At 53.4% G+C, this 24,039-nt stretch overlaps 12 protein-coding genes across 12 annotated transcripts; 8 read left to right on the top strand and 4 right to left on the bottom strand.

Annotated features, from left to right (window-relative positions):
* Positions 1-972: 972 nt before the first annotated feature.
* A1O5_12858 (uncharacterized protein) lies at positions 973-1,815 on the bottom strand (the record flags this gene model as incomplete). Its single annotated transcript, XM_007753427.1, has 1 exon — positions 973-1,815. The coding sequence occupies one exon, from the start codon at positions 1,813-1,815 to the stop codon at positions 973-975; it is 843 nt and encodes a 280-aa protein (XP_007751617.1).
* A 1,285-nt stretch (positions 1,816-3,100) lies between these two features.
* On the top strand, positions 3,101-3,628 carry A1O5_12857 (uncharacterized protein; the record flags this gene model as incomplete). The annotated part of the gene is made up of 1 exon (XM_007753426.1): positions 3,101-3,628. One exon carries the CDS (start codon positions 3,101-3,103, stop codon positions 3,626-3,628), a length of 528 nt encoding a protein of 175 aa, XP_007751616.1.
* Positions 3,629-4,729: 1,101 nt separating this feature from the next.
* On the top strand, positions 4,730-6,172 carry A1O5_12856 (acyl-CoA desaturase; the record flags this gene model as incomplete). Its single annotated transcript, XM_007753425.1, has 1 exon — positions 4,730-6,172. One exon carries the CDS (start codon positions 4,730-4,732, stop codon positions 6,170-6,172), a length of 1,443 nt encoding a protein of 480 aa, XP_007751615.1.
* Positions 6,173-6,949: 777 nt separating this feature from the next.
* Positions 6,950-7,923, top strand: A1O5_12855 (uncharacterized protein; the record flags this gene model as incomplete). Its single annotated transcript, XM_007753424.1, has 3 exons — positions 6,950-7,029; positions 7,086-7,629; positions 7,690-7,923. 3 exons carry the CDS (start codon positions 6,950-6,952, stop codon positions 7,921-7,923), a joined length of 858 nt encoding a protein of 285 aa, XP_007751614.1.
* Positions 7,924-9,239: 1,316 nt separating this feature from the next.
* A1O5_12854 (uncharacterized protein) lies at positions 9,240-9,497 on the top strand (the record flags this gene model as incomplete). The annotated part of the gene is made up of 2 exons (XM_007753423.1): positions 9,240-9,320; positions 9,369-9,497. The coding sequence occupies 2 exons, from the start codon at positions 9,240-9,242 to the stop codon at positions 9,495-9,497; spliced, it is 210 nt and encodes a 69-aa protein (XP_007751613.1).
* Positions 9,498-9,582: 85 nt separating this feature from the next.
* Positions 9,583-9,927, top strand: A1O5_12853 (diazepam-binding inhibitor (GABA receptor modulator, acyl-CoA-binding protein); the record flags this gene model as incomplete). The annotated part of the gene is made up of 2 exons (XM_007753422.1): positions 9,583-9,663; positions 9,772-9,927. The coding sequence occupies 2 exons, from the start codon at positions 9,583-9,585 to the stop codon at positions 9,925-9,927; spliced, it is 237 nt and encodes a 78-aa protein (XP_007751612.1).
* A 262-nt stretch (positions 9,928-10,189) lies between these two features.
* On the bottom strand, positions 10,190-11,808 carry A1O5_12852 (uncharacterized protein; the record flags this gene model as incomplete). The annotated part of the gene is made up of 2 exons (XM_007753421.1): positions 10,190-11,404; positions 11,620-11,808. 2 exons carry the CDS (start codon positions 11,806-11,808, stop codon positions 10,190-10,192), a joined length of 1,404 nt encoding a protein of 467 aa, XP_007751611.1.
* A 641-nt stretch (positions 11,809-12,449) lies between these two features.
* A1O5_12851 (uncharacterized protein) lies at positions 12,450-13,944 on the top strand (the record flags this gene model as incomplete). The annotated part of the gene is made up of 2 exons (XM_007753420.1): positions 12,450-12,685; positions 12,735-13,944. The coding sequence occupies 2 exons, from the start codon at positions 12,450-12,452 to the stop codon at positions 13,942-13,944; spliced, it is 1,446 nt and encodes a 481-aa protein (XP_007751610.1).
* Positions 13,945-14,380: 436 nt separating this feature from the next.
* A1O5_12850 (uncharacterized protein) lies at positions 14,381-16,363 on the top strand (the record flags this gene model as incomplete). The annotated part of the gene is made up of 1 exon (XM_007753419.1): positions 14,381-16,363. The coding sequence occupies one exon, from the start codon at positions 14,381-14,383 to the stop codon at positions 16,361-16,363; it is 1,983 nt and encodes a 660-aa protein (XP_007751609.1).
* A 533-nt stretch (positions 16,364-16,896) lies between these two features.
* A1O5_12849 (uncharacterized protein) lies at positions 16,897-20,346 on the bottom strand (the record flags this gene model as incomplete). The annotated part of the gene is made up of 1 exon (XM_007753418.1): positions 16,897-20,346. The coding sequence occupies one exon, from the start codon at positions 20,344-20,346 to the stop codon at positions 16,897-16,899; it is 3,450 nt and encodes a 1,149-aa protein (XP_007751608.1).
* A 202-nt stretch (positions 20,347-20,548) lies between these two features.
* On the top strand, positions 20,549-21,142 carry A1O5_12848 (uncharacterized protein; the record flags this gene model as incomplete). Its single annotated transcript, XM_007753417.1, has 1 exon — positions 20,549-21,142. The coding sequence occupies one exon, from the start codon at positions 20,549-20,551 to the stop codon at positions 21,140-21,142; it is 594 nt and encodes a 197-aa protein (XP_007751607.1).
* A 189-nt stretch (positions 21,143-21,331) lies between these two features.
* On the bottom strand, positions 21,332-21,831 carry A1O5_12847 (uncharacterized protein; the record flags this gene model as incomplete). The annotated part of the gene is made up of 2 exons (XM_007753416.1): positions 21,332-21,594; positions 21,648-21,831. The coding sequence occupies 2 exons, from the start codon at positions 21,829-21,831 to the stop codon at positions 21,332-21,334; spliced, it is 447 nt and encodes a 148-aa protein (XP_007751606.1).
* Positions 21,832-24,039: the final 2,208 nt, after the last annotated feature.

The raw sequence follows: 24,039 nt of genomic DNA, 5'->3' as shown, positions 1-24,039 counted from the left end.
ACACGCCGAGAATCGCAACCTTAAGGAATTGATTAGTTGCTGCGTTCTATAGAACGAGAGAAGCACAGGCGGCTATCAACATGGCGAAGCTTAAGCTCCGCAGAATTCGGAACTTTCCACCTCTGCTTTGTGGAGTGGTGAATTTATCCCTGAGCATTACCAGAGGCCCCCTGAAAAACTGTAAACCTGCGTCTCAGTATGTAAGTGACCATTACGGAGACTTGGTCAGCATCACCTCCAGAAAGAGTTCGCAACCCTTTGATATTATGGTGCGAATATGAAAGATCGCGTGAGCAGAATGCCTCCTATACAGGAACCAAGCTCGCCAGAAATTCTCCCAGGACTTCATAGAGAAGCAGCCGATAGGTATGCTTTTGAAACTTGCCTAGGTAAGACGCTGCTGAACGTCGGGTTCCCCATCGCTCTCCTTGTGGGCGATTTGATCTCGATCTTCGCGAGCCCTCGCAGTCCTTTCAAGGGCAAGGAGCACGGAGAGAATGCCTGAAGGGAGGAGAGGAAGGCGATGAGCGAGAACACAGCCGACGGTGGTCTCCAGAAGTGTGCTGGAAGCACACACGTAGAAAGCACAATAGAATGGTTGAAGATCCAAATCCATAAACCGCAGTCTAGCGTCTGGTGGAAAATTGCACACGCCTTCACACCTTCTTCATTCTCTGGTGTCATAGTCTATTGTCACTGTCACCGTCACTGTCACCTCAGTTCCACCTTGTTCTATCCTTCTATTTTCTTTGGTTGGGCGAGACAGACGGCCACCTCTGATCTATATATGTACCGAGGACCGAGTACGGTGTAATCCACCTGTCCGTATCTATCTAACCTAATCGATAGGTGTGGGTCCGTAAGGACTATCTATTTGTTCTTTATCCGTCAGAATCCAAAACATTGCTCCGTGGTTCGACGGGTGCAGCACCATTTAACAACTCTCCCTGTGCTCGCCTAAAACTGTGTATGTCAGCGCCACGACGGGGCGACCCGTTGCAAATACTTGATGAATTTCCAGAGTCCAACTGCGCTTTCAGTGTTGCCTGCAGGATCTGTGACTCTCTCCGGGAAAGCAATGCCCGCGCCATAAGCCTGTGGGACGGCGGCGTGGTTCAGAAGGATGCCGTTAATCGGATCATGGGTGATGCCGTTCAGAACCCTGCCGTCGATGGCGAGCTGCGGGATCGGGTCTCGCGTGAAGCCGATTGCTTGCACGACGTGCGTGCAGGAGGAAAGGTGAGGTTTCATCGACACATCGCGGATATCTAGGCATTCGACTTTGGTGAGCACCTTGCCCACCGGGGAGTCTGCCAGCTTCTCGTCTTCCAAATTCTCGCGTGCAAACTCGGCAGAGGCGCCCTTCAGACCCGTATTGTCTCGCAGAATCCAGCCGTCCATCTCGACGGCGTAGGTCAAACGGCCGCGGACAAACCATTTGATGTGGAGCCGAGGATGGGTCCGTGTTGCTAAGTCGTAAAGGTTCATGATTGCCACAATGGCGCTATGAGACGTGCCCACGACTCCAACGACAAGTTTTTCATCTGTCCTTGACAGGACGGTCCGAAGTTTTTGTCGATCCAAGACGGCGTCGAGGTCAAGGATGGTTGGCGAGGAATAAGGTAAAGATATCCGCGTGGGCGACGAGCCGGTGCACATGATGATGTTCCACGAGTAAAGTTTCCGGTTCGGCTCAGGGTTTCTCGAGTAGAGACGCATTGACCAAAAGGCGGGCGAAGGTTGAAAATCGGCTTCTGCCATGTTTCCAACATGTGCCTCGACATTGGGAAGTCTACGTAGGCCGTCGGTCAACATGGCGAGCATATCCGAAGCATATCGGAGACGGCAGCCTCGGCTTTGATTGAGGGCTTCGAGGGCAGTTACTGCATGTGGTTTCGGTGTTGAAGCCACAATTTGACGGAAAGGTTCGAACGCATCGGCATACTGTCGAAACAGAGATGTTTTGGTGTTGCTATGGAAGAGAGAAGACTTTAGTCAGGTGGCGAATCTTCAGAATGAGATCACGATCGTCCATACCTCGACACATCTCTATATCTCTTTGATAGCCTTCCCCCACTGAAGTCAGGATCTACCCATCCGATTCTGAAGGACCGATGGAAGTGGAGGAGCGCACCAACAGTCGCAACACCTGCCCCCCCGGCACCAACGACCACTGCGTCATAAACTTTTGTTGGCACACCTGTTGTCACGGTGTGCTAGTCGAACCAATCGTCCCAAAAACCCCAATGGAAAGGGCAAACTTCGAATTAATCTTTGGGAGCTTGTGCTGCATCAATCGGAGTTTACCGTCAATTTCCGGCAAGGTATCAACACGTTTTCGGGCAAATCCATGGGCCTGAATAATTATCCACCCGCCAGGCGTCCTACATATATGCAAAACTGGGGGAGCTGAATGATAATAGATCAGATCACAACGTCCATGAAGATTTTGAGAGCTCGCTATGTTGGTATGGATGATCTCCTGTTGGAGACGGAAGGAAAGTCTGGTGGAGGTCGAGTTGGCCTGGCGAAAAAGAAAATTGGATTTGGCTTGTCCTCAAGTCATCGAGGAAAAAGGATAAGGATATCTGCGGGTTGAAATGCTCCATCTCTTCAAAGAAAAATGTGTTGCAAGTCACTCTTCTTGAAAAACCAGACTCTTTCGGAAGGGAAAAGCGGCAGCAGTAAGCTTGTTCAGTACGCAGACTTGGTTGGAGACCATGTCATTATAGCATGACTACGTGTGCTTAGGAATATTGCACCAAACGGGCAGCACATCAGTAGGCATGTATATGGCGTCCCAGTAATATGAACTCAAAAGCCTGAGCACGGCGAAGAAACAGAAAAAGAAGCATAATAATAAGAAGAGGGGAAGCTCTACCCAGTACCCAGTACGGAGTGGGAGGGTTCCGTGACGAGGCTGTACCTCGCCAAGACCCAGCCAAGCCACGTCCTTAAATGACGTCAGTGCGGCACGCACCTCTGCCATCGACAACGGATTCGCCGTTACCCAGTACTTAGCTTTCATCAACTGCCCATATCAATTCTGCACCATCGGATTCATTTTCACGTCAAACAAGCAAGCTTCAATCGGTCGGTCATGGCGCCCTCTAGGGGGACGGTCAGGACGGCTCCAATAGCCTCAATAACAGACGAGGGCGACACTGCCGTTGAACAACAATCCAACTCGGCACTCATCTCGGCCAGGCGAAACCTGAACTACCTGATCTCGCCGACTGCGCATACCGAGAAGCCTGCTCGATTTCGAACGCGCGCACTGCTCCGCACAGTACGATATGTAGGGCAGTTCATCATCTGGCGGCTGGTACGCTGGGCAAAGTATGTTGCTGTCGGAGCTCTGGTTGCAGCGGTGGGAGCTACCGCGGTCGGAGGCATGATATCTGGGGTGGCCTGGCTGGCTGCTCCGCCAACACTGGGGGCGAGCATTGTTGCAGCAGGTGTTTGGGGAGTGGGCAGGTTTGCGGCCAGGAGGCTGCATGCGAGATGGAAGAATAGCGGAGGTGACATGGGGGAGGAAGTTAGGGAGAGAGTGATGGATCAAGCGGGAGGGATCAGGAGGGAGGGGTCATATGGGATAGATGTTGGACCGAGGGCGGTTCCTTGGTAAGGCAGCTGGTCGTACGGAGTACAGAGCACACCAAAAATACTCGGTCTTGTGCTCGCTCGAACGAACAAAGGACGAGGCTGAAGACGCGTCAAGATGTCCATGACACAGCGTCCTACACACCAACGGACAAATGTTGAGATGATGACAGGTGACCACTGGCCAGAGCACGTCAGCCTTGTACCCCATTGTCTCGTAGGGTATGTATCCAACAGTATTCCCAACAATTCGAGCGGGATATGTGGTTCACATGCACATGTTTTGGACTGGGAGATATACAGGAGTAGTCGGGAGTAGTTGGTCTCGGAGAAGAGGAGAAAAGGCTGCGAGCCAGAGCTGATACGAAATACGAAATACGGCAGCAGAAAACGAAGGGCGAGAGCCCTGAGACCCCAACCGTTTCCAAGATGTGGCACGGGTGGCCTCTTGAGCCTCGGAGGAAAACACCCGAGATCTTCAGCCCCTTTCAGCCCCCAGAGTTAACAATTCGGTTGGGCCGAATTGGAGCTTCTAGCCGCCTTCTAGCCGCCTTCTAGCGCAAGGAACCGAAGGCGATCCACCAATCAAGACGCCTCCGGCGGCAAGGCTAGTGACGTTCTTCTTCCCCAACAAAAACCAAAAACCGAAACCCCTGCGTGCGCTGTGCGTTGCCGCTTCCCAACTCCAGCCCTTTGGGAAGCGTCAGTCGACCCTCGATCACCCGTCTCGACGTCTCATGAGAAGGCAAAAAAAAAAACATAATTAGAAAACTCTGTCCATACCGATTGACGGCCACTGTCGCCCCCTGATTCGTCTGTCATGTCGGCCACGTCTCGGAGTCCGCTGACCATCTTCATCTCATCCTGAAATGTCCTTGGCTATTATCGCCTCCAGCAACTGCCTGTGCCTCTGACCGATTCCCATTCCACCGACTTCCCCACAATCGCCTCCCAACATATCTGAGAAAGGCTCAAACACACCAACACCCTTTCGGAACATCCTCACCATCCTCATAAATATAGCCTCCGCTCTTCGGTCCTGTCCTGGCCTTTCCTTTTGTTCCTTCATCCCATCTCGACTCCCTTCTACCTCTGGCATTAGTTGAATCGCTCCTGAGCTTCAGCAATGCCGTCCTCTCAACCCACCGCTGGTGACCTGGCTGTCAAGCCCGACTTTCAGTCTTCACAACCCACACCCATGGCGAAACCCTCCGAGCCCAACAGAAATGCCAAGTATGACCCCAAGAAAGTCCATATCACCGAGATGCCCATGACGAGATCCAACTGGTACAAGCATGTCAACTGGCTCAACGTCACCCTCATCGTCGGCATCCCTCTCTGGGGCTGCATCCAGGCCTTCTGGGTGCCGCTGCAGTTTAAGACCGCTGTTTGGTCAGTGCTATATTATTTCGCCACGGGCCTGGGCATCACTGCTGGATACCATCGATTATGGGCTCATACCTCGTACTCGGCCACCCTCCCCTTGAGAATCTTCCTCGCCGCAGTTGGTGGTGGTGCCGTTGAAGGCTCCATCAGATGGTGGTCACGCGACCACCGAGCACACCACCGATACACCGACACTGACAAGGACCCGTACTCTGTCCGCAAGGGCTTGCTATATTCTCACATTGGCTGGATGGTTATGAAGCAAAACCCCAAGAGAATCGGACGTACCGATATCTCGGACCTCAATGAAGACTCGATTGTGGTGTGGCAGCACAAGAACTATCTGAAGGTCGTCATCTTCATGGGTCTTCTCTTGCCCACTCTTGTTGCTGGCCTTGGCTGGGGTGATTGGTGGGGTGGCTTCATCTATGCTGGTATTCTGCGAATCTTCTTCGTTCAGCAAGCCACCTTCTGCGTCAATTCGTTGGCCCACTGGCTGGGAGATCAACCGTTCGACGACCGCAACTCTCCTCGTGATCATGTCATTACCGCCTTCGTTACTCTTGGCGAGGGCTACCACAACTTCCACCACGAGTTCCCCTCCGACTACCGCAACGCCATTGAATGGCACCAATATGATCCCACCAAGTGGTTCATCTGGACCTGTAAGCAACTCGGTCTTGCGTATGATTTGAAGCAATTCCGCAGCAACGAAATCGAGAAGGGTCGCCTCCAGCAACAGCAAAAGAAGCTTGACCAGAAGCGTGCTAAGCTCGACTGGGGTATCCCTCTTGACCAACTTCCCGTCATGGAATGGGACGAGTATGTTGACCAATGCAAGAACGGTCGTGGGCTGATTGCCGTCGCCGGTATTGTTCACGATGTGACGGATTTCATCAAGGACCATCCCGGTGGTAAGGCCATGATCGGCTCTGGCATTGGCAAGGATGCCACGGCCATGTTCAATGGCGGTGTCTACATGCACAGCAATGCCGCCCACAACTTGCTCTCGACGATGAGAGTGGGTGTCATCCGTGGTGGAGGTGAGGTTGACGTCTGGCGGAGATCTCAACTGGAGGCCAAGGGCGAGGTTAGCCGTGACTCCTCCGGCGAGAGGATCATCCGAGCCGGCTACCAACCCACCAAAGTGCTCCAGAATACGCCGACCGCAGGAGCTGCCTGAGCGCGGCGTACGTTGCATAGACATTGAAATCGGTCTTGACGAGTTAGATTATGGAAAATATTTTACCTGCAAAGCGACATGTACAGTTCAGTTCGGCGTTTCAGGGAAACGGCAAAAGGGCAATTGGGTTGGGGATTAATGACTATGGATATGGAATTCGCTGTCGAACTGGGAGTGATTGAGTGATGAGATTGAGCCTTAGACGCCACTTTTGCCATGAAGCATCCAAAAACACTCGAAATACGCCATGAAAATGTCATAGCAGTATGAAATCATATCAGAACATCTGCCTGTGTGATTCTATCATAACCCTCTCACCCCGTCCGAAGTTCTGTAGGCAGGAAGCTGGGGAGATGGTGAGCAGAGTCGGTGGACGTGCTTCTCCGCATGCCTGCGCCTGTCCCTCTCCCCTGCAAGTTCCCATATTCGTCCGAACTCCGCCTTGTGTTACGCTCTGCTGGTCGTCCTCGCAAAAGTATCCAAACGCATCCATCACCTTCTCTCCCAAGGCTGACTTGCCACGATATCCGACCATCAACCTGGTATCGCGCGATCTGTTCTCAAAGATCCTTCGGAGAGCCATGCTTCCCGGCTGTTCGTATTTCATGATTGTCCAAGTAGTTGCATTTGCTCGGTTGCCTTCGCTCTCCACATCCTCCATTCGCTCCTTTGCCGTTACCTGATCAACTGACCGTCAGTTTATTGAGACCATCATTCCAAACCACCATTTACATTCTATCTTCCTAGAATCTAGAGTATTTCACCATTCAGCCGGTCATGTCGTCCTTTCGAGAACTAGGAAACGAGAAGTTCAAAGCCGGTGAATTCAAGGAGGCCGAGCAACTCTACACCCAAGCGTACGTCTCACCTTCCTCTGGGAGAGTGCAAAGCCCTAACCTGGCAAATGAAACAGAATCGCCGAACACTCGCGCTCCGACCCCAAAGTCTTTACCAACCGAGCTCTCACCCGCATCCGTCTACAAGACTGGCCCGGCGCTGAATCCGATGCGCGCAAGGCGATCGAGCTGTATGGATCCAAGCACAAGAATGCCGCCATGAAGTCTCACTACTATTTGGCGCAAGCACTTCTCGGGCAGCGGCATGTCGGTGAAGCCCTGGAGGAAGCGAAAACCGCGTACACCATCTGTTTAGAAACACACGACAGCTCTGCGGAGCTGATTTCCAACTTCATTTTAAAAGCAAAGCAAGCACAATGGCAGGCCAAAGAGACGGCGCGGTTGAGGGAGATGAGTGAGACGTTGGCGTTGGTGGAGGATCTGCTGGATGCCCAATTGCAGCGGGATCTTGACGCCGTGGAAGAAAAGTTCAAGACAGCCCAGATCGGCGAGACAGGACGCAGAGAGGAAATCGAAGAGCTCCAGAGAGAGGCGGATGTGAGAAGAGCAAATATCAGGCGGGGATTTGAAGACAAGGGTGTGCCGGATTCAGCGGAGAGGGTAAAGCACAGACACGGAATCTCTGCATGACCATGTTGCTAACCCTGTCGTCTTGTACAGGTCGTCCCCGACTGGCTCATTGACCCCATAACCTTCGAGGTGATGCACGATCCGGTCGTAACACCCACTGGAGTCTCATACGAGCGAGTATCGCTTCTGAAACACATCAAGGCCATTGGGTGTGACCCGCTCACGAGGCAACCTCTCAAGCCGGACCAATTGATACCCAATGTTGCGTTGAAGAATGCTTGTGCAGAGTTCCTGGAGAAGAACGGGTGGGCTGCTGATTGGTAGGCATTGTGCTCTGGGTGAGATTTGGATGTCCCCTCCGCAACCTGGCTGGACGGTGGTTGTCTCCTCGAATGACTTCGTCTGGGCGGACAACATCAGTCTCGCGCAGTAGGAGATTGGATTGAATGTCAAACCAACTGCCGCTGATTGGAGACCGAGGGCAGGCGGAGCTGGAAGCCGGGGTTACTGACTACGATGTGCCAGCATGCGGCGGCGTTTGGGGTAATACTTGGATGGAATAGGAGAGGCATGGACTCAAGGTATTTCTGCCTCTTGTCTTTTTCTCGAGGAGGCGGCTTCAATGCGGCGCTTGGATCTATGCTCATGACACCCTTGACACACACGGGGTGAGATGGATACATTAATGACTGACGGAAAAGAACCTGCTGGGCAATGATCCCGATTGTGGACTCGAAGAAGCAGCAGCAGCATCAGCAATAAACTCCACTGGAAAGAAGACTAAAGGTCATGCATCAGTGATAGACAGTATGAATATGGGTGAATAGACCATTACTCCCTGGGACACATCTTCCCCGTGGAATTCGAAGACGGTAATCAACTTTGGATCCCAGATAGCCCCTTCGCCCTCTCGCCCTGTCGCCCTCAACCCCACCACTGGTCCACAGTTACAGTTGAAGAGCACCGGGGCGGCCCTCGGTCAGCGCTTGGTGATTTCCAGCATAAATCCTGTGCCCTCCCCCCCTTTCCCCCCCCCCCCCCCCAACCAAAAGCCCACCAGGCCCCAAAGAGTTGAGCGTCGGGCTCTGACGTCGTTTTTTGGTTGGGAACCCAAAAGGCACCGTCATTGTACCTGCTTGCCTGGCACCCGGGCAACAGTAGCATCTTTGTCGACGTCTCTCTACCCTTTAGTACCTAGAACTCGTTCTGATCTGCTCTAGATCGTTGCATTGAACTCGTACAGCAATCGCTCTTGGTATCTTTGTCGACTAAAAGAGAAGCATCAGAGGTCAGTTGCTATTTCTACCACCCCCTCTCCCCGTCATCACTGCGCCATTGTCACCACGCTGGGCCGAAGGAGTCCTCTTGCAAAGTGAGGAGGGTGCATCTCAACTTGAAGTTTTCGCAACATAGAGTATCCTTCCTCATAACTTCACGACTTCGACTCTCTATATCACCTCATCCTTTCCCCAATAGCCGCTATCAAAGGCACTCGACGCTAACTCTGCGCACTGAATATAGGCTTCAAGTCCAATCGTCACTCTCTCAGATCCTCTCAGATTTCTTCTACCGCTGAATCCTGCGCCTGCGACTGCTGCCCTTCGAAAAAGACACCGCGTTACAGCCTTCATTGATCAAAGATGCCTTCCGCCGAATTTCTAAAAGCCGCCGAGGAGAGCCGTCAGCTCAAGGCCAAGCCGTCCAACGATGAGTTATTGGATGTGAGTACGGCGGAAATATATTTTTCCTGTTTCCATGGCCTGGTATAGAGCCAGCAGTTCGAGGGAGGCGGCTCTGAACAGGAAATGGAAGAAGCGAACCATGGCCCCGCCAAAGAAAAGACAGGCAGGGGTGAAGGAGTCCTGCCTGCTCATTTTGGGGGTACTGGGTCGCCATGAACCACCGACAACAACTGCACAGTTATCTTCCACTTCCTGGGCACGAACTCGACATTGTTGAATTCTAAACTAATCTCTTCGCCGAATGCAGCTCTACGCACTCTTCAAAGTCGCCAATGGCGAGGACATCACCAAAGCTCCTGCCCCGGGAATGTTTGATCTGAAGGTGCGTTGCTCCGCTCTGCATCTCCGTCTCACACCTCCATCTCGCCCTTCGAGGTCTACGTTTCTTGAATGCCCGTGACGCTAACAGCGTCTCGTCTCTTGTGGATAGGGCAAAGCCAAATACAAGGCATGGCAAAAAGAGGTTGATGCTGGCACCAGCGCACAGGAAGCCGAGGCGAAATACATCAAGCTCGTCGAAAGTCTCAAGGAGAAGTATGGGTTTGATCCGAGTAAAGTGCCCGAGGCAGTTGGCTCGAATAATTAGAGGATTCTGAGAGAAGTGCGTTCGAACCAGGCATGAAATCGTTGAGGTGGAGGCGCCGATTGGGGGGTTTGTCATGGCTCCGGTCCACGCCTTTCAGACACCGCTTTCCTCTTCATGATTGCAGTGATGCTGGCTTTTGCTGCGGCCACTCGGTTATCGGATGTTTGTGGTCAGAGAAGTCAACGATCGCAAGCAACGGGCTCACGAGAATAGGAGAACAGGGGAGCATATCCACACAATATACGCAATATGTCCTATGACTCTAGTCCATCTCTGCGCCCTGTTTCTCGTCCCCTTCGTTGCCGTCATCGTCGTCTTCATCTGTGTCACTTCCGTTCTCAGTAATCTCCTGGCCCGCAAACAACATCCACTGGCCTCCCAGGACGCTCTTCCTCCACACCTTGGTGACGCCGTCACTCCCGGTGCTCATAAGGACCTGGCCCTGAGAGTCGAAGGTGAGGGACCACGCGTCCGTGTGCGCGCGGGAGAGCGCGACAGCAGAGGAGATGGTCGTCGTGTAGGCGAACGTGTAGCCCGTGCGCGCTGGATTCGCACTGCCGGGGTGGGCAGAGGAAGAAGACGGATGGGTCGCCGCGTGGCGGCTGGCGATTTGCGTCGTCAGGCTCGACTGCTGCTGGTGCGCGCTCATACTGCGCGTGGGCGTCGGGGTAGAGAGCTGCTCCGCGCCGCCGTTGCGATGGCCGTTGCCGGTCCCGCTAGCGGATTCGGTGGCGGCTCCAGGTGCAGTTCCGTCACCCTCTGCGACGCCGAGCTCAAAGACCCGCACCGCGCCGTCTTTGCCGGCCGTCGCGATGCGATCGGTGCCGCGCACGCTGAACGGCGCCCATGCCACGTCCCTGACAAGTGCAGGGTGGGTGGGCAACTTGAGGGCTTCGTAGAATATCAGCCTGTGGCTGGCATTGCCGCTGCTCGACACCCCTGTGCCGCTTCCTATCCCCATGCCTATTCCGCCCACACTCGCGTCCGCTCCCGTGCCGGAGTGTGAGGGAACGACGCTGCGGTAGATCTTGACCTCGTTCAAAGCGCAGACCACGAGGCTCAACTGGTCGCGGTCGTTGCTCACCGAGTTGATGTACGCCAACGGCGTCGGGTTCGGGTCGAAGCGGACTTTGAAGCTGGTCTCCTCGCCGCGACCGGGGACGTTACTCGGCGCACAGACGTTGAAGCAGTCCAGCAGGGTCCACTCCCTCAGATCGTCCGGGTTGGTCGGCTCGTAGACGCTCAGCAGGCCCTGGCGGTCGATCAGGGCTAGGAACGTCGACACGTGGTCCGTTGGTAGCGTCCTCACGTCCATGCTCACAAAGGGCACGCGCGGGGTCGACGGGATCGTGGCCACGCGCCGGAACCGGTGGCCCCCTCGCGGAGCTTGCGAGGGGTCTTCGCTCCACAGGTGGAATTTGAGGTCGTTGCCTATACTGGCCAGGTGCGTGCCCAGCGTTGGGTGGAGGAACTTGGCCTTTTTCTCGCGGGATTGGGTTAGAAAAGCGAGCATGAAAATCCAACCAAAACAACAGGACTGTGCTTGTCAGGATGAGAGGCAGATGATTTTATTTCCGTTGAAAATGACTTGAATGCTTCCCCAGTGCAACTTTTGCTAGAATTTGAATGGACAAGAGAAATACATCTTGACTCGTCTTTACCCAGATAGCTTGGACCGGGGACGGAACTCACATCTCTGACATCAGAATCGTGCGCCGTGAATGTATCGAGCAGCGTTCTTTCGCCCGTCCTGGGGTCCCGCTCCCAGACTTTGATCCGGTGGTCGATGGACGCCGTCAGGATGCGGGTGCCGTTGAAATTGGCGTGCAGCACTGTGACGCGGTCGTGATGGCCCGGGTCGAAGGTCGAGCTTTTGGCCATTTTTGGACAAGAGGAGATGTCAAGGACAGAGAGCTGCCACCTGGCGGCTCAAGGTAAAAGGCAAGGGCCCGGGTGAGAGTGGTGGCGGGTGTTCTTGGTAAGGTAAATGCTTCATTGCTGAGGTGGATGGAGGGATGTGAATGTGCTAGGCTAGGCCATGCTGAGACATTGTGCCCCGAGATCCTTTCCTTCTGGTAGAGATATTTCTATAGATGGCCCTGAAGTATGTATATTTGGTGACTGACAATGGGGTAGGGGTGGAAGACTGGAGCGATATAAGAAGCAGGGAGGCATTTTCACATGGATGTTGGTACTAAGTTTCATATGATGTTTGATTTACGCTGCTTCTGATTGGCGGAATGGCGGGGTGGCTGGCCGTTTCGGAATATAGTTGTTCCGAACAGTTGCTGCGAGGGTCACAGCAAACAGAGGACAGATTGTCAACCTCTATCAAGACTATCCCACAGCGTCCCGCCACTGTGCTATGAAAGAAGCTCGATGTTGGTGGCTTCGCCCATCTCATTTCTTCTCCACGTCTCACAATACTGCTATGGATCCGGTCCGCATGTCTTCGCGGTAGCACAAAGGTAGCCACCTTTCAGAAACCAACTCTGCGACTTTCCCATGCCGCAGAAAACATCATGGCCTCGTCCACTCTCAAGCCTTCAGAGAAATGGTCGCTGCTCGTGGCCGCCGGAGCTTCTCTTGCGGTAATTGCAAACACCTTTCAGGGAGACGGGGCGCCTCTCGTGGCCTCGCTCGCCTTCTCCACCTTGGCTTTCTCCATGACTTACGCTTTTGTGCGATGGTCGGGCCCCGCTTTTGTCAAGGCTGGATTAAAGGGGAGAGATATGAGCAAGATCATGCCAAAGGAGATGTGAGCATTTTTCAAGGCCGAGCACGGGTGCGAATGCTAATCTGTCTAGTCCTGAGGCCATGGGAGCAGTTGCTGCAGCGGTCTACATTTTGTCCCTCATGGCGTTCATTCCTTTCGCCTTCTACAAGGACATCGTCGCCGCTACATCCGGTGGTGGGAACAGAGATGTCGTGCTCACCATTACCGAGGTCGAGACAGGACGATTCTTGCATCGGTTTCCGCACTCGAAATTATCCTCGTATCAATCGGCACTGAATACTCTCCAAGCCACCACCATCCTCGGCATATGCGACGACCTTCTCGACCTTCGGTGGAGGCACAAATTCTTCATCCCAGCAGTGGCGTCACTCCCGCTTCTCATCGTTTACTATGTCGATTTCGGCGTCACTTCGGTGGTCGTCCCCAATTTCCTCGTCCCATACATGCCAAATCAGGCTCGCCTCGTCAATCTATCCCTTTTTTATTACCTGTATATGTCAGCTTTGTCGATATTTGCGCCGAACTCGATCAACATTCTTGCAGGCGTCAACGGGATCGAGGTTGGGCAGTCGCTGGTGATTGCGGGATTGTTGGTCCTCAATTCTGCGCTCTATCTGGTCCCGTTTCCTGGGAATCCAGTCTTAAATCACGCGTATGCCACACGTCCACATCCCGCCACCGACGGCCATCTCATGACGCTGTATATTTTACTACCATTCCTGGCCGTGTCAACAGCCCTGTACATCCACAACAGATACCCAGCTAGGGTCTTCGTTGGGGACACATATTGTTATGTTGCGGGCATGACATTCGCAGTCGTGGCAATCATGGCCCATTTCAGCAAGACGCTCCTTCTGCTCCTCATCCCACAAATTGCCAACTTCATCTACAGCACCCCGCAACTTTTCCACCTGATCCCATGTCCGCGGCATCGACTGCCCAAATTCAATGCAAGGACAGGCCTCCTCGAGCCAAGTGTGACGCCATGGCCACCAGAGAGGCCGCCCAGCAAGCCATTGACGACCATCTTCTTACTTCTAGAGAAACTGCACCTGATTCAAGTAACTGTAGACCCAAAGACGAATTGCATCTCGAGCACGTCGAATCTGACCATTATCAATCTGTGGCTGGTGTGGAGAGGCCCCATGAGAGAAGACCAGTTGACGAGGGAGCTGTTGATCATGCAGACGTGCTGTGGCTTCCTGGGCCTGTTTGTACGTCATACGATGGCGTTGCTGATTTTCAGCGCGGATAACCGAGGGAAGGTCTCCTCAGTGTAGCAGCTATGTCGTTTGGATTGCTGTACAGATCATGAATGTTCTCTTTTTATACTCCGTCTATAGAAATGCATCGAATTCGATCAGCCCTCGCAGCCTCGCAGCCTCGCAGCCTCGCAGCCTCGTGTGCAAGAAACCAATCAGGGGTTTGCCGAAGATGATCCGAATTCAGATCGTTCGTTGTTGCCTTGCAACTGAATCAGACATTCCAGCACATTGCAACTTGACATACAACAGGTTGTCGAACGGGCGTTTATATGACGCTAATATGTTTTGCATGAGGCTGAAAATTGCAAGTCTTTGAATGTCCGTGTCTCGCATCGCTTCCAGACACTCCCGATTCATTTCTCCCTCGACTTCTGCCACCGTCTCTGCTGATACCCGTTCGAGATTTCTTCCTACTCACGCCTTCAGAAGGCAGGTGTCAGAGTATTCACTGATGGCTTCAAGACCTTCGAAACGAGTCAAACTCAACTCCGGCCAAAGAGATGCTTTGTCAGCCTCACTGCAGTCGTCTCTGGACGGCATTGTCACCGACCCGGCGTCCATTCGCGCGAAGAGAGCTGCCTTTCTCGGTTCGATTTCTAGGTCAATTTCACCACCGGGAATTCAAAGGTCTGGGGAACCGCCTCCACGGCTGCGAGATGAAACCAAAGAGGATCCCGAAAAGCACGTCGCTCCCCGTTCTCCGCGGCCACAGAAACATTCTTCCAAGGCTCACCACCATGGCGAGTCAAGTAAGAGCTCAGACGCTCAGTCCGCCATCGCTGGGTCCAAGCCAGTCTCTGCAGCGAAACTCCTCCCATCGCCTTTCAGACTAACCACGATTTATGAGCTTCCATCTTCTAAGAATGTTGACACGATTTCACTTCATGACATCCTTGGAAACCCACTGATCAAAGAAACTTGGATCTTCAACTTCTGCTTCGATGTCGACTGGCTGATGACCCATTTTGATTCCGATATCCGCTCCAACGTCAAAGTGAAGGTCATTCATGGGTCATGGAAAAATGACTCCCCAAACAAAATCGCCATCGACGATGCATGTCGCAGGTGGACGAACGTTGAATCCGCCACTGCTTATTTGCCTGATCAATTTGGAACTCATCACAGCAAGATGTTCATTCTCTTCACCCACGATGACCTTGCCCAGGTTGTCATTCACACGGCGAATATGTTGGAGAAGGATTGGACGAATATGACCCAGGCGGCGTGGCTGTCTCCTATGCTCCCGCCTCTCGAGGGAAAACATGTGGAGAAACCTGGAAAGATAGGAACTGGGACAAGATTCAAGCATGATATCCTGGCCTATCTCGCAGCGTACGGGTCGAAAACGAAGGCTTTGCGGGAACAACTGACACAATTCGATTTCCGCAGCGTCCGAGGTGCACTTATAGCTTCAGTCCCATCGCGAATGAAGGAGCCGTCAACTACGCAATATAGCCAGGCCATTTGGGATCTCAAACTCTGGGGCTATCCAAGTTTATCGCGTGCGCTGCAATCGATTCTCTTGCAACAACGGCAGACCAAACTTTCGGACAAGTCAAGCGAACAATCCCCACATGTTGTTTGCCAAATTTCCTCAATTGCCACCCTTCCGCAAAGCTGGATGAATCAGTTCTTCCCAATCCTCTACTCAACCCTGCAACCCACCTCGTCCAGTTCGGCACAGAAATGGGACCCTTCGCACATCTCAATCATCTATCCAACACCCCACAACGTCGCGACATCACTCGACGGCTACGCATCTGGCGGCTCTATCCACACAAAGGCCCAGTCAGCCGTCCATCTGAAACAAATTGCCGGCCTTCGGGGTTCGCTGTACCAATGGGCCAGGGGCTCGAAGGAAGAGACAAGAGCGGGACGAGACGAGGCAGCTCCGCATATCAAGACCTACGTGTGCTTTGAAAGCAAGCCTTCGGCGATAAAGCCCGTGCCGACTGTGAAGTGGGCGTTGTTGACGAGCGCGAATCTAAGTCAACAGGCTTGGGGTGCGCTCCGTCCGAAGGACAAGGAGATCGCGGTGCAGAGTTACGAGATCGGCGTGCTGGTTTGGCCAGAGTTGTTTGCGGAGGGGTTTGACACTGAAGACGCGAGCGAGACCGACAAGCAAGATTCAGACAGAGGAGAAGACGCCGAGAACAACAATGCGTCTACTGCACGCGGGAGCAGCACTGAAAAGATAAAAATGATCCCTGTTTTCGGAAATGACACACCCGCTCCTCTGTCTCCGCCTTCGCCTTCACTGACCCCCAACAGCATCGATCATCAATCTTGCGGACCAGAAACGCTAATCGGACTGCGCATCCCCTACGACCTCCCCCTCACGCCGTACGGCAAGGATGATATGCCGTGGAGTCCACAGGGCGTGTATGAGCAGCCCGATCGATGGGGGAGACGATGGCCGAGAGATTTCTCCTGAGCTAAGCTAACATGTCCGTGTTTTCTTCACCTTGACAAGTGACGAGGTCGTTAAGCTGGACAGGACAGGGATCTCCAAAAAGAGGCGATGTGGCGGTCCGTATTGGGAAGTCCAGGTCCATTTGATTCGGATGTTACTTTTCTGAGGGAGGATACTGTCGCGTGAGCTCTGACGATGCATTATGCTGTCTTTATTCGGGGTTGATCAAGTGGGAAGGATAGGCGGCCTGGGCCTGGCTCAGGAAGGATACATGCCGAGACTAGGTATATACCTAGCTGAGATGGCCAGCAAGCCCACTGGCTTCATCTTTACCACGAGGCTATAGCGGAGGCACGGGTTTCGGTAGTACTTGGTCAGTCCACTTGCGATACGCGGGCGTCAAATCAAGGCTTCATTAAGTCGTTGCGGGACTGCTGTTTCAACTTACGTCACGTCAAGGTATATCATGTCATTCGGTCTTCTTCTTCTTCTTCTTCTATGTCGGCATTCCAGTCCACAGCACTCACTACCTCTGCCAAAGCTAGGTAGGTAAGTTAGCCATTGAAGTATGGACTGGTCACCTTCACCTTCACAGCCGTGCTATCCCTTCTCAACCGTCGTCTGGGCCCGACGGGAGTGTCTTGTCGATCTTTTGAGTGTTTCGGTGTGGAGTTTCCCTCAGTCTTGGATTTGGGCTTCGACCTCGACAGCCGCCTTGAAACAAGACCATTCTCGTCGTCGGAATCATGTCCATCGGCTCCGTCGTGCGGATCGCGTTCGCCCTCCAGAGCTGAAGCGGAAGTAGACGTAAACCTCGTTGCGGCGGCAGAGCTTGTTCTTGTTCGTCTCCATGATGGCGGTTGAGAGGCGGTCTTTGAGCTGCCTTGAACACGAGATGTGCGCTCTGAGGAAATGCGTCTTCGGGCATTCGTGGGCACGTAAGCGTCTGAGTCAGAATCATCAGAACTCCTATCCTCTTCTTCCACGTCTCCCTCGTCATTAGCATCGTCAACGCCGTGTTTTCCACCTCCGAGTTCAAACCCTTGATCGGATACATCTTCTCCTTCGACATCGCCGTCATCCTCGCTGGCCAAGGTAGATAAGTCCGAAGTCTCATGCTCGCTGTCTTCGACTTGTTCGAGAATCGACTTTCCTGGTCGCCGCCGTCGAAGTGCTGGCTTCAATGGCGAGATAGAAGCCGGTGTCGGGTACTGGTAATCGGTGGCACGCTCTTTTCCTTTGGATTTAGAGCCGCTCTGGGCAAGGAGATTCGGCTCATCGTGATGATGATGGACCACTTCGAGGTCGCTCTCAACCTGGTGCTCTTCGTCTGAATCAAGGAGAAACCCGCCTCCGCCGCCGAATTCGTCCTCAGCGGTCTTGGTTCCAGAAATTCCTTTCTGCACCGCAGGCGCATCGTTGTCACTTTCCAGCATGATCGGCTGCTCTTTACTCCTCCCTAACGTCAGTTCATCTGCAGCATTCTGATCCCCATATGTGTCCCTCACTCTCTCCCTAATCCTCAACCCAACAACAAACTTTCGCCACAGCTCCAACACCAGTGCCTCCATTTTCTTTTCCTCTTTCTTTCTCTGCTCCTCGTTGAATTTATGCCATGCCTCTATCACAGCCCGCTCATTCTCCTTGGCGACCACCACGCCGGTGCAGATGGGCACGGCGCGCTTGTTTCCGAATTCAAAGCCTGTGACTGCCTCGGCAAAGTCAATCTGTAGTTTCTTGCAGATCCGTACGGTTCCTCTTAGGGGAATATGGGCGGCACCTTTGGGCACCATCGAAGGAACAAAGCAGTCGATGTTTCCATACGCGTTCTTTGGAATCACGCCGTTCTGAATTGGCGGCGGGATAATGTACTCAGTTTGGTCCAAGCTATACAGGCCCTGCATCTGTTTTTCTCCAGTTTGACGTTCGTGTTCTTCCGCTTCTCGCTTGCGAGTCAAGGTGACCGCCCGCACAGGGACGAATTTCATTGGGGCCTCCCCTACTTTAGGCCTTCGACCTTCTTTATGCCATGACTCTGCTGTCAAGCAACGTTCGACGTCGGATCGGCGGTACACCGGTTCCTCCTTTAAACTCTCGCCTTTCCCAGAAAAGAAAGTACGGACGGGTACAGCGTTGGGGCGAAGGGCTTCTTCGCGGCGGAGGAACCGTTCGAGCACAAAATCGGCGGACGACTTGAGAGATTGCAAGGTATCGACTTCTTGGCCACCGCTGTCCTTCCTCTTCTCCGGAAGTTGGGGAACCAGGTCCGTTGCATCTTCCACGTCGTCGACGGTTCTTCTCATTAGGTCAGGCCGGACATAGCCACTCATGACGCGCTTGAACCAGTCGTAGTCCTCGTATCTCTTGATTTTGCCGTATTTATTGTATACAGGAATCTTCTCCACAGGAAAACGAAACCCCTTTGTCTTACCTGGCCAGATTCTTTTCCTCAGGTATCGCACAGTTACGTCCTTCGCTGTGCCATCCGAGGAGTATGCAATGACATAGGCCATCACAGTCTTTGTCTTCTCGGCTTTGATACCGCGTGGTTCGAAAGTTGTGAGAATTTCTGGAGTGGTGGCCACTGGAGATGCAAGAACCAGCGGGGAGACTGGGAGGACTTTGTTCGTTACTGGCGATATTGCTTCGGTCCAGTAGATGGGGAAAGGGTTGTCTCGGTCATACTTCTGTGGTCGTTTCTTGGGCATTGCGGGGGTGATGTCCACGACCGAGTCCTCTTCGCTCTCCAGCTCGGAGCTATTGCCAGATGTTTTGCGTGGCCCGCCTTTCCGTCGTGCTGGGGTTTTGGTGATCTCTGATATTGACTTGACGTCTTCCGAGCCTGAGTCGTCGGAGGACGTTTCTAAATTGACTGCGTCGCTGGGTTTCTGGGGTTGCGCTTGTTCTGCCTTCGTCCAGCCGAACCCACTGGGCTGCAGGCTTGCCACCAACCTGGCCTCGATACCCAAACCTCTCAGCAGCGCGGTAAACAATTGAGCACCCACGTCCCTTGAACCTTCAGACTTCCTCGCAAGCTCGCGAAATTCTTCGATATTTCTGACCCGCTCCCCATGCTCTTCCGGATTGTGCTCATCGTTGCGCTGCGACTGGATGATCTGTTTTAACCCCAATCTGGTGCCATAACCACGCTTCCTCAGTCCCGGGGCAGTGATAGCAAATTTCTTCTTCCAGTAAGCGGCCAGAACCCTCATTAATGAGACGAGCGGGTCACCGTTGCTCATATCGGGCTTCCCATGCTCGACGCGCTTGCTTGGCCTACCCCAGTCTCTTTCATCGCGTGGGTTGGCAGCCTTTTGCTTGCCACGTCTCTTGTCCTTCCTCTTCACAGATTCTGCTCCTGTCTCTGTCTCTGCAAGCGTCAATCCACTTGCTCTCTTCCACTTTTCGACCTCCTTCTGAATTGGAGGGGGCAATTGTTGGAGGAGGATCTGTTGAACTTCCCTGTCTGAGATCCAGCTATTCCGGACTGAGTTGTGCCAGAGAAGGAATTGCACGTGTAGCTGATGAGTGCAGATTCTGACCTGCTTCTCTCGTTTCGAGGGCCCTTTCCTCTTGTTTGCCGCCTGCGCAATCCAGTTCTCAGCTTCATTGTCCGCTTTGCGCAGGGTTATCTCAATAGGTCCGTCCGACTGCGGTTTATAAGCCGGTAGCTCCTCCTCTTGTTCGTGGCCCGCGGCGTCTTCCCATTTTATGTCTTCGTCTTCGTCTTCGTCTTCGTCCTCGTCCTTCTCGGTCCCATGAGCAGCAACAGGCGGCTTCCCGAGGTTGGATGGGACGTCTTCGAACTGCTCGCTGTCCACATCGCTGAGGGAGGACTCCGAGTCATCACCCCCAATGGAGAACGTCTTAGTTCGCTGCAGACCTGGGATATTCCTCGACTCGTCGTCCAAGACGTCTCCGAGTTTTGCCTTCTTCACAGGAGTCTGCCGGGAGGAGGCTGGTGGCGATGAAGAGAGCCTCTTTCTCGGTAAGAATGGTGGCATTGGGCTTTGCCCTGGAAGGACACTGAGCCTCAGTTCTAGGTCATGCAAGGACAACGGTCGAAGAAAATGACTCTGCGATACCCAATCTAGGCATCTGCAGCGACATGCGCAACTTTCCGAGGGCGGTAAATGGTGACGTCGCTATTACGATCTCTCGAATCTGAAGAGGGTTTAAGCGAAAAGTGATAATCCCGCGGCGCAGATGCCGCCTAGAACACCCACTGGAATTTTTTGCGGGGATCAACGATCAATTGCTGGCGGTCTTACCCAGTCCTCCGTAAATCTCGCATCCTACCAAGCATCTGCCACTCTGTCGCGCATGTTTGACATCCTCAGCCTGAAATCAATGGCCGGCAAATCACCGCCGTCGCCTGTTCACACCTACCACTGCCTATGCACAACCCTCGTTCTCGCCACCGCGCGCGACCTGAACTCCCTTCCTCGCCGCCATGAGCCTGTTCAAGATGGAGCCCTGATCCTCGCTCCACCCGTCGACATTACTAGAGCCGAGACTCTGGAGACGCAACGCTCTGAGCCTGCGAGTTCTGTGCTACTCAACGTGGCGCCAGAGCGAAAACCAGTCATGATCCGACGAGAAGACGGATTTGAGAAAAGAACGCTGCTGAAGTGTGTCAGGTGCAAGTTGGTCATCGGGTACAATCTCGACGAGGTCCACTTTGAGAAGCCAGAAGGAAATCCGAGGCCAGTGTATTTGTTGCCCGGTGGACTACTCAGCACCCAGGATATGGCAGAAGGGAAACAGCCAGAGACTCCTTCGTGGGCGGAGCAAAAATAACTGCGCGTGCAGGATTCATGTGTTTATTTGCATCTGAGATACCCTCTAGACCAATAGACTCTGCCAGAATGCGCTCGGATCTCGAGCCTGAGAAACAAGACGATTGCGTCCCGTCCACTGTTGCGCCAACCAGAAACTATGCACTGGATCCCATGTCCATAAACCATACGCTCGTGAAAGGGAGAGTGGCTAGTTGGCCAGAATCGTTCGGACGAGCTCCATGTAGTTGATCTCGCCACTGCTGGTGTCGACGGCCTTCAGCAGCTCGTCCACCTCTTCGTCGCTCATTTTCTCGCCCAGATTTGTCAGGATGTATCTCAGCTGGCCCACCCCAATGAAGCCAGTCATGTCCTTGTCAAACACCTGGAAGCCGCGACAATATTCTTCTGGTTCACCAGGGTCTCGGAAGCCGCCAGGCCGGTTGAGGACTTTGCTAAACGAGTCAAAGTCGACTGCGGCGAACATTAGCCCGTGGTAATTGATCGAGTTGCCCGTGAATTCTTACAGTCGCCACCAACTTGTTTCTCCAGGTCTCTGATTTCGGCGAGGGTGGGATTCTGCCCACAGGCGCGTAGGAGGTCGCCAAGGGATTCGAGGGCAACACGGCCATTGCCACGCTTGTCGTACAGCGAAAAGGCCTCCTTGTAGTTGGTAGACGTCTGCGCGGCAGAGGATTGAGAATTAGCCATTATGAATTAGCCTGATGGAGATGGAGATGGAGATGGAGAGAGAGACAAGTCGTCCGTGAGATGGTGTCGTGTTTTGTCTTTGTGTTGTTGTCGTGTAGTCAAGGATGCGTGTGATGCCGGGGACAGCCAACCAGAAAGTCACTGGACGAATGAGAGGAAAGAACTCACCATCTTCCCAATCCGAGTCTTGCCAAAGCGGTGCTGCTGGTAATTCCTTTCCAAAAAGTCTCGCCTACTCTTTGCTGATTGTGATTCTGTGCTTGTGTTCGAGGTGTCGAAGAGGTGGAAGACGGACAAGGTCTCTCCTGAAGCCAGATGGCGTGTGCGCTCCCTTTCTGTTGACACTAGTTCCTGCGACCCTCGAGCAGAAACCCACTTGGACGCCCGTCTCCCAGCAACAGCGCACAGGTTCACAGCCTCATTCACCGCCGCCCCGAGCCCCTCCTTGGCCTGCTTTTCGACTCCCCAGCATGAAAATCACATTTGCTATCACGATGCAGACCCTCAGGATCTTCTGCTCCTTCTTGGGCAACAGCCGGAACACGAGGCTCATCTGGTCTGGGACGCGCTCCGGGGGGCCTTTCGCCACATTCTAGATTCTTTTGGTCGTTTGGAACAACGAGAACAGGCGTCTACCGATCAGCGAACTGGCCATCAAGCTCCTCTACTATCTACAACTGCCGCGAGTTCGCCAAACTTCTATCTATCGTTTTTAACATCCTGTCCAGTGGCAAGATAGTCCTCTATCTCTTCTCCCAGACTTCACATGGCGGAATCAGACCCGTTTATTCCCTCAACCGTCAATTATCTCACAACGCCTGATTGGGTATCTCAGCTGTCCAATATCAGGCGGGGTCCATTCACCAACCGTTATGTCACGCCTTCGGACTTAACTCGCGTGGAAGGCGTCAACTGGTACAGCAACTGCTCACGCCCTCTCTGGACCTAGGACATACGCTCGACCGTCTCGGTGGTAAGACCGAATCTCGAATGACTGGCATGGGTAGATGTCGCTTACGTCGTCGTCTCCTTCTCATGGGAGACGCCTGTCCATTGCAACCTTAGCCTCTGTCCACGCAAGTGTTCGAGATTTCTCCTCCCACATGATCGTCCAAAGTCGGTATCTATGCCTCAGCCAGACCCCAAAATTTAGCCTAGGTCACAGCCCTAACCGTGCTCGGGCGGATAAACGTGGGGAGAGCGTGATATCTTCACGCTACTACGGTCCATTTGGTAGGCGAGATATCTCTTATCCCTGCCATGCGTCGAAGCCTCTTGCTCCATTTACAAGGTAGGAACTCTGCTCGCCCAGTCAGACTAATTGACCATTCCGCCATCAAGAGCTGCACCTTGTCATTAGCTCCCATGCTGTCCGCAATCGTTGATATAGAAGCGCGGTGGATGCCAGTTGGGACGGTGGCATTCGAAGCAGGCAACACTCAATACTCACTATTTCAGCGTCGTGAAGATATATCCACAGTGTCCCCAATTGCCTGGTCTCCTGGATCACTTCATCACATCAAAGTGATATAACCCTGCACCACATCACCGACTAGCACTCTCCCGGGGCTTCTCTCCCAGTAATAATGCCATCTTCCTCATCGCCCGTCGTGGAAAGACCTTCTGTGATCGCCCCGAAGCGGCAGCACTCTTCTTCCCTGTCTTCCGTGACCACTGTACGGAGCACGACTACCTCCACGGCCATGGCGAACTCATCCTCGGAAATGCACTCCATACTCACAAAACAAATGCAGGCCCGCTCCAACAATCAACAACGCTGGCAGTCCTGGCAAGCCAAACAAATTGAATGCTTCCAGGGCGCCGCGATGGTGGCAGAGAAAGATGCCAAATCGAGCAAGGGGTTCACGTCGAAGCGGCCGCATCTTCACCTGGACAGCATTTCAAGGGGCCTGAGGAGATTGCGGGGTTGAGGACGGCAAGCAAGTGAGACGGCGATTTGTCCTCACTAATCGACCTTGAACGCGGATAGGTGGCGAGTGGGCGAGCGGCGCGCAACACCTCAAGCTGCTCATGTTGTTGGAGAAGACAAATCGAAGACTTGTGGAAGTGCGGGAGTGCTTCTATCTCCGCACATCCTGCTTGCTTCCCGCCGGTTCTGGATGCTGACAAACCGATAAATCAACCGGTGGCCACGATCCCAACTCAGCCTCCAAGCATGTAACACCAATCCGAAGGAAGTCACGCGAT

The sequence above is a fragment of the Cladophialophora psammophila genome (genome assembly GCF_000585535.1).
Source record: "Cladophialophora psammophila CBS 110553 chromosome Unknown aczJe-supercont1.38, whole genome shotgun sequence".
Lineage (NCBI taxonomy): Eukaryota > Fungi > Ascomycota > Eurotiomycetes > Chaetothyriales > Herpotrichiellaceae > Cladophialophora > Cladophialophora psammophila.
This window is presented reverse-complemented; position numbering and strand designations above follow the sequence as displayed.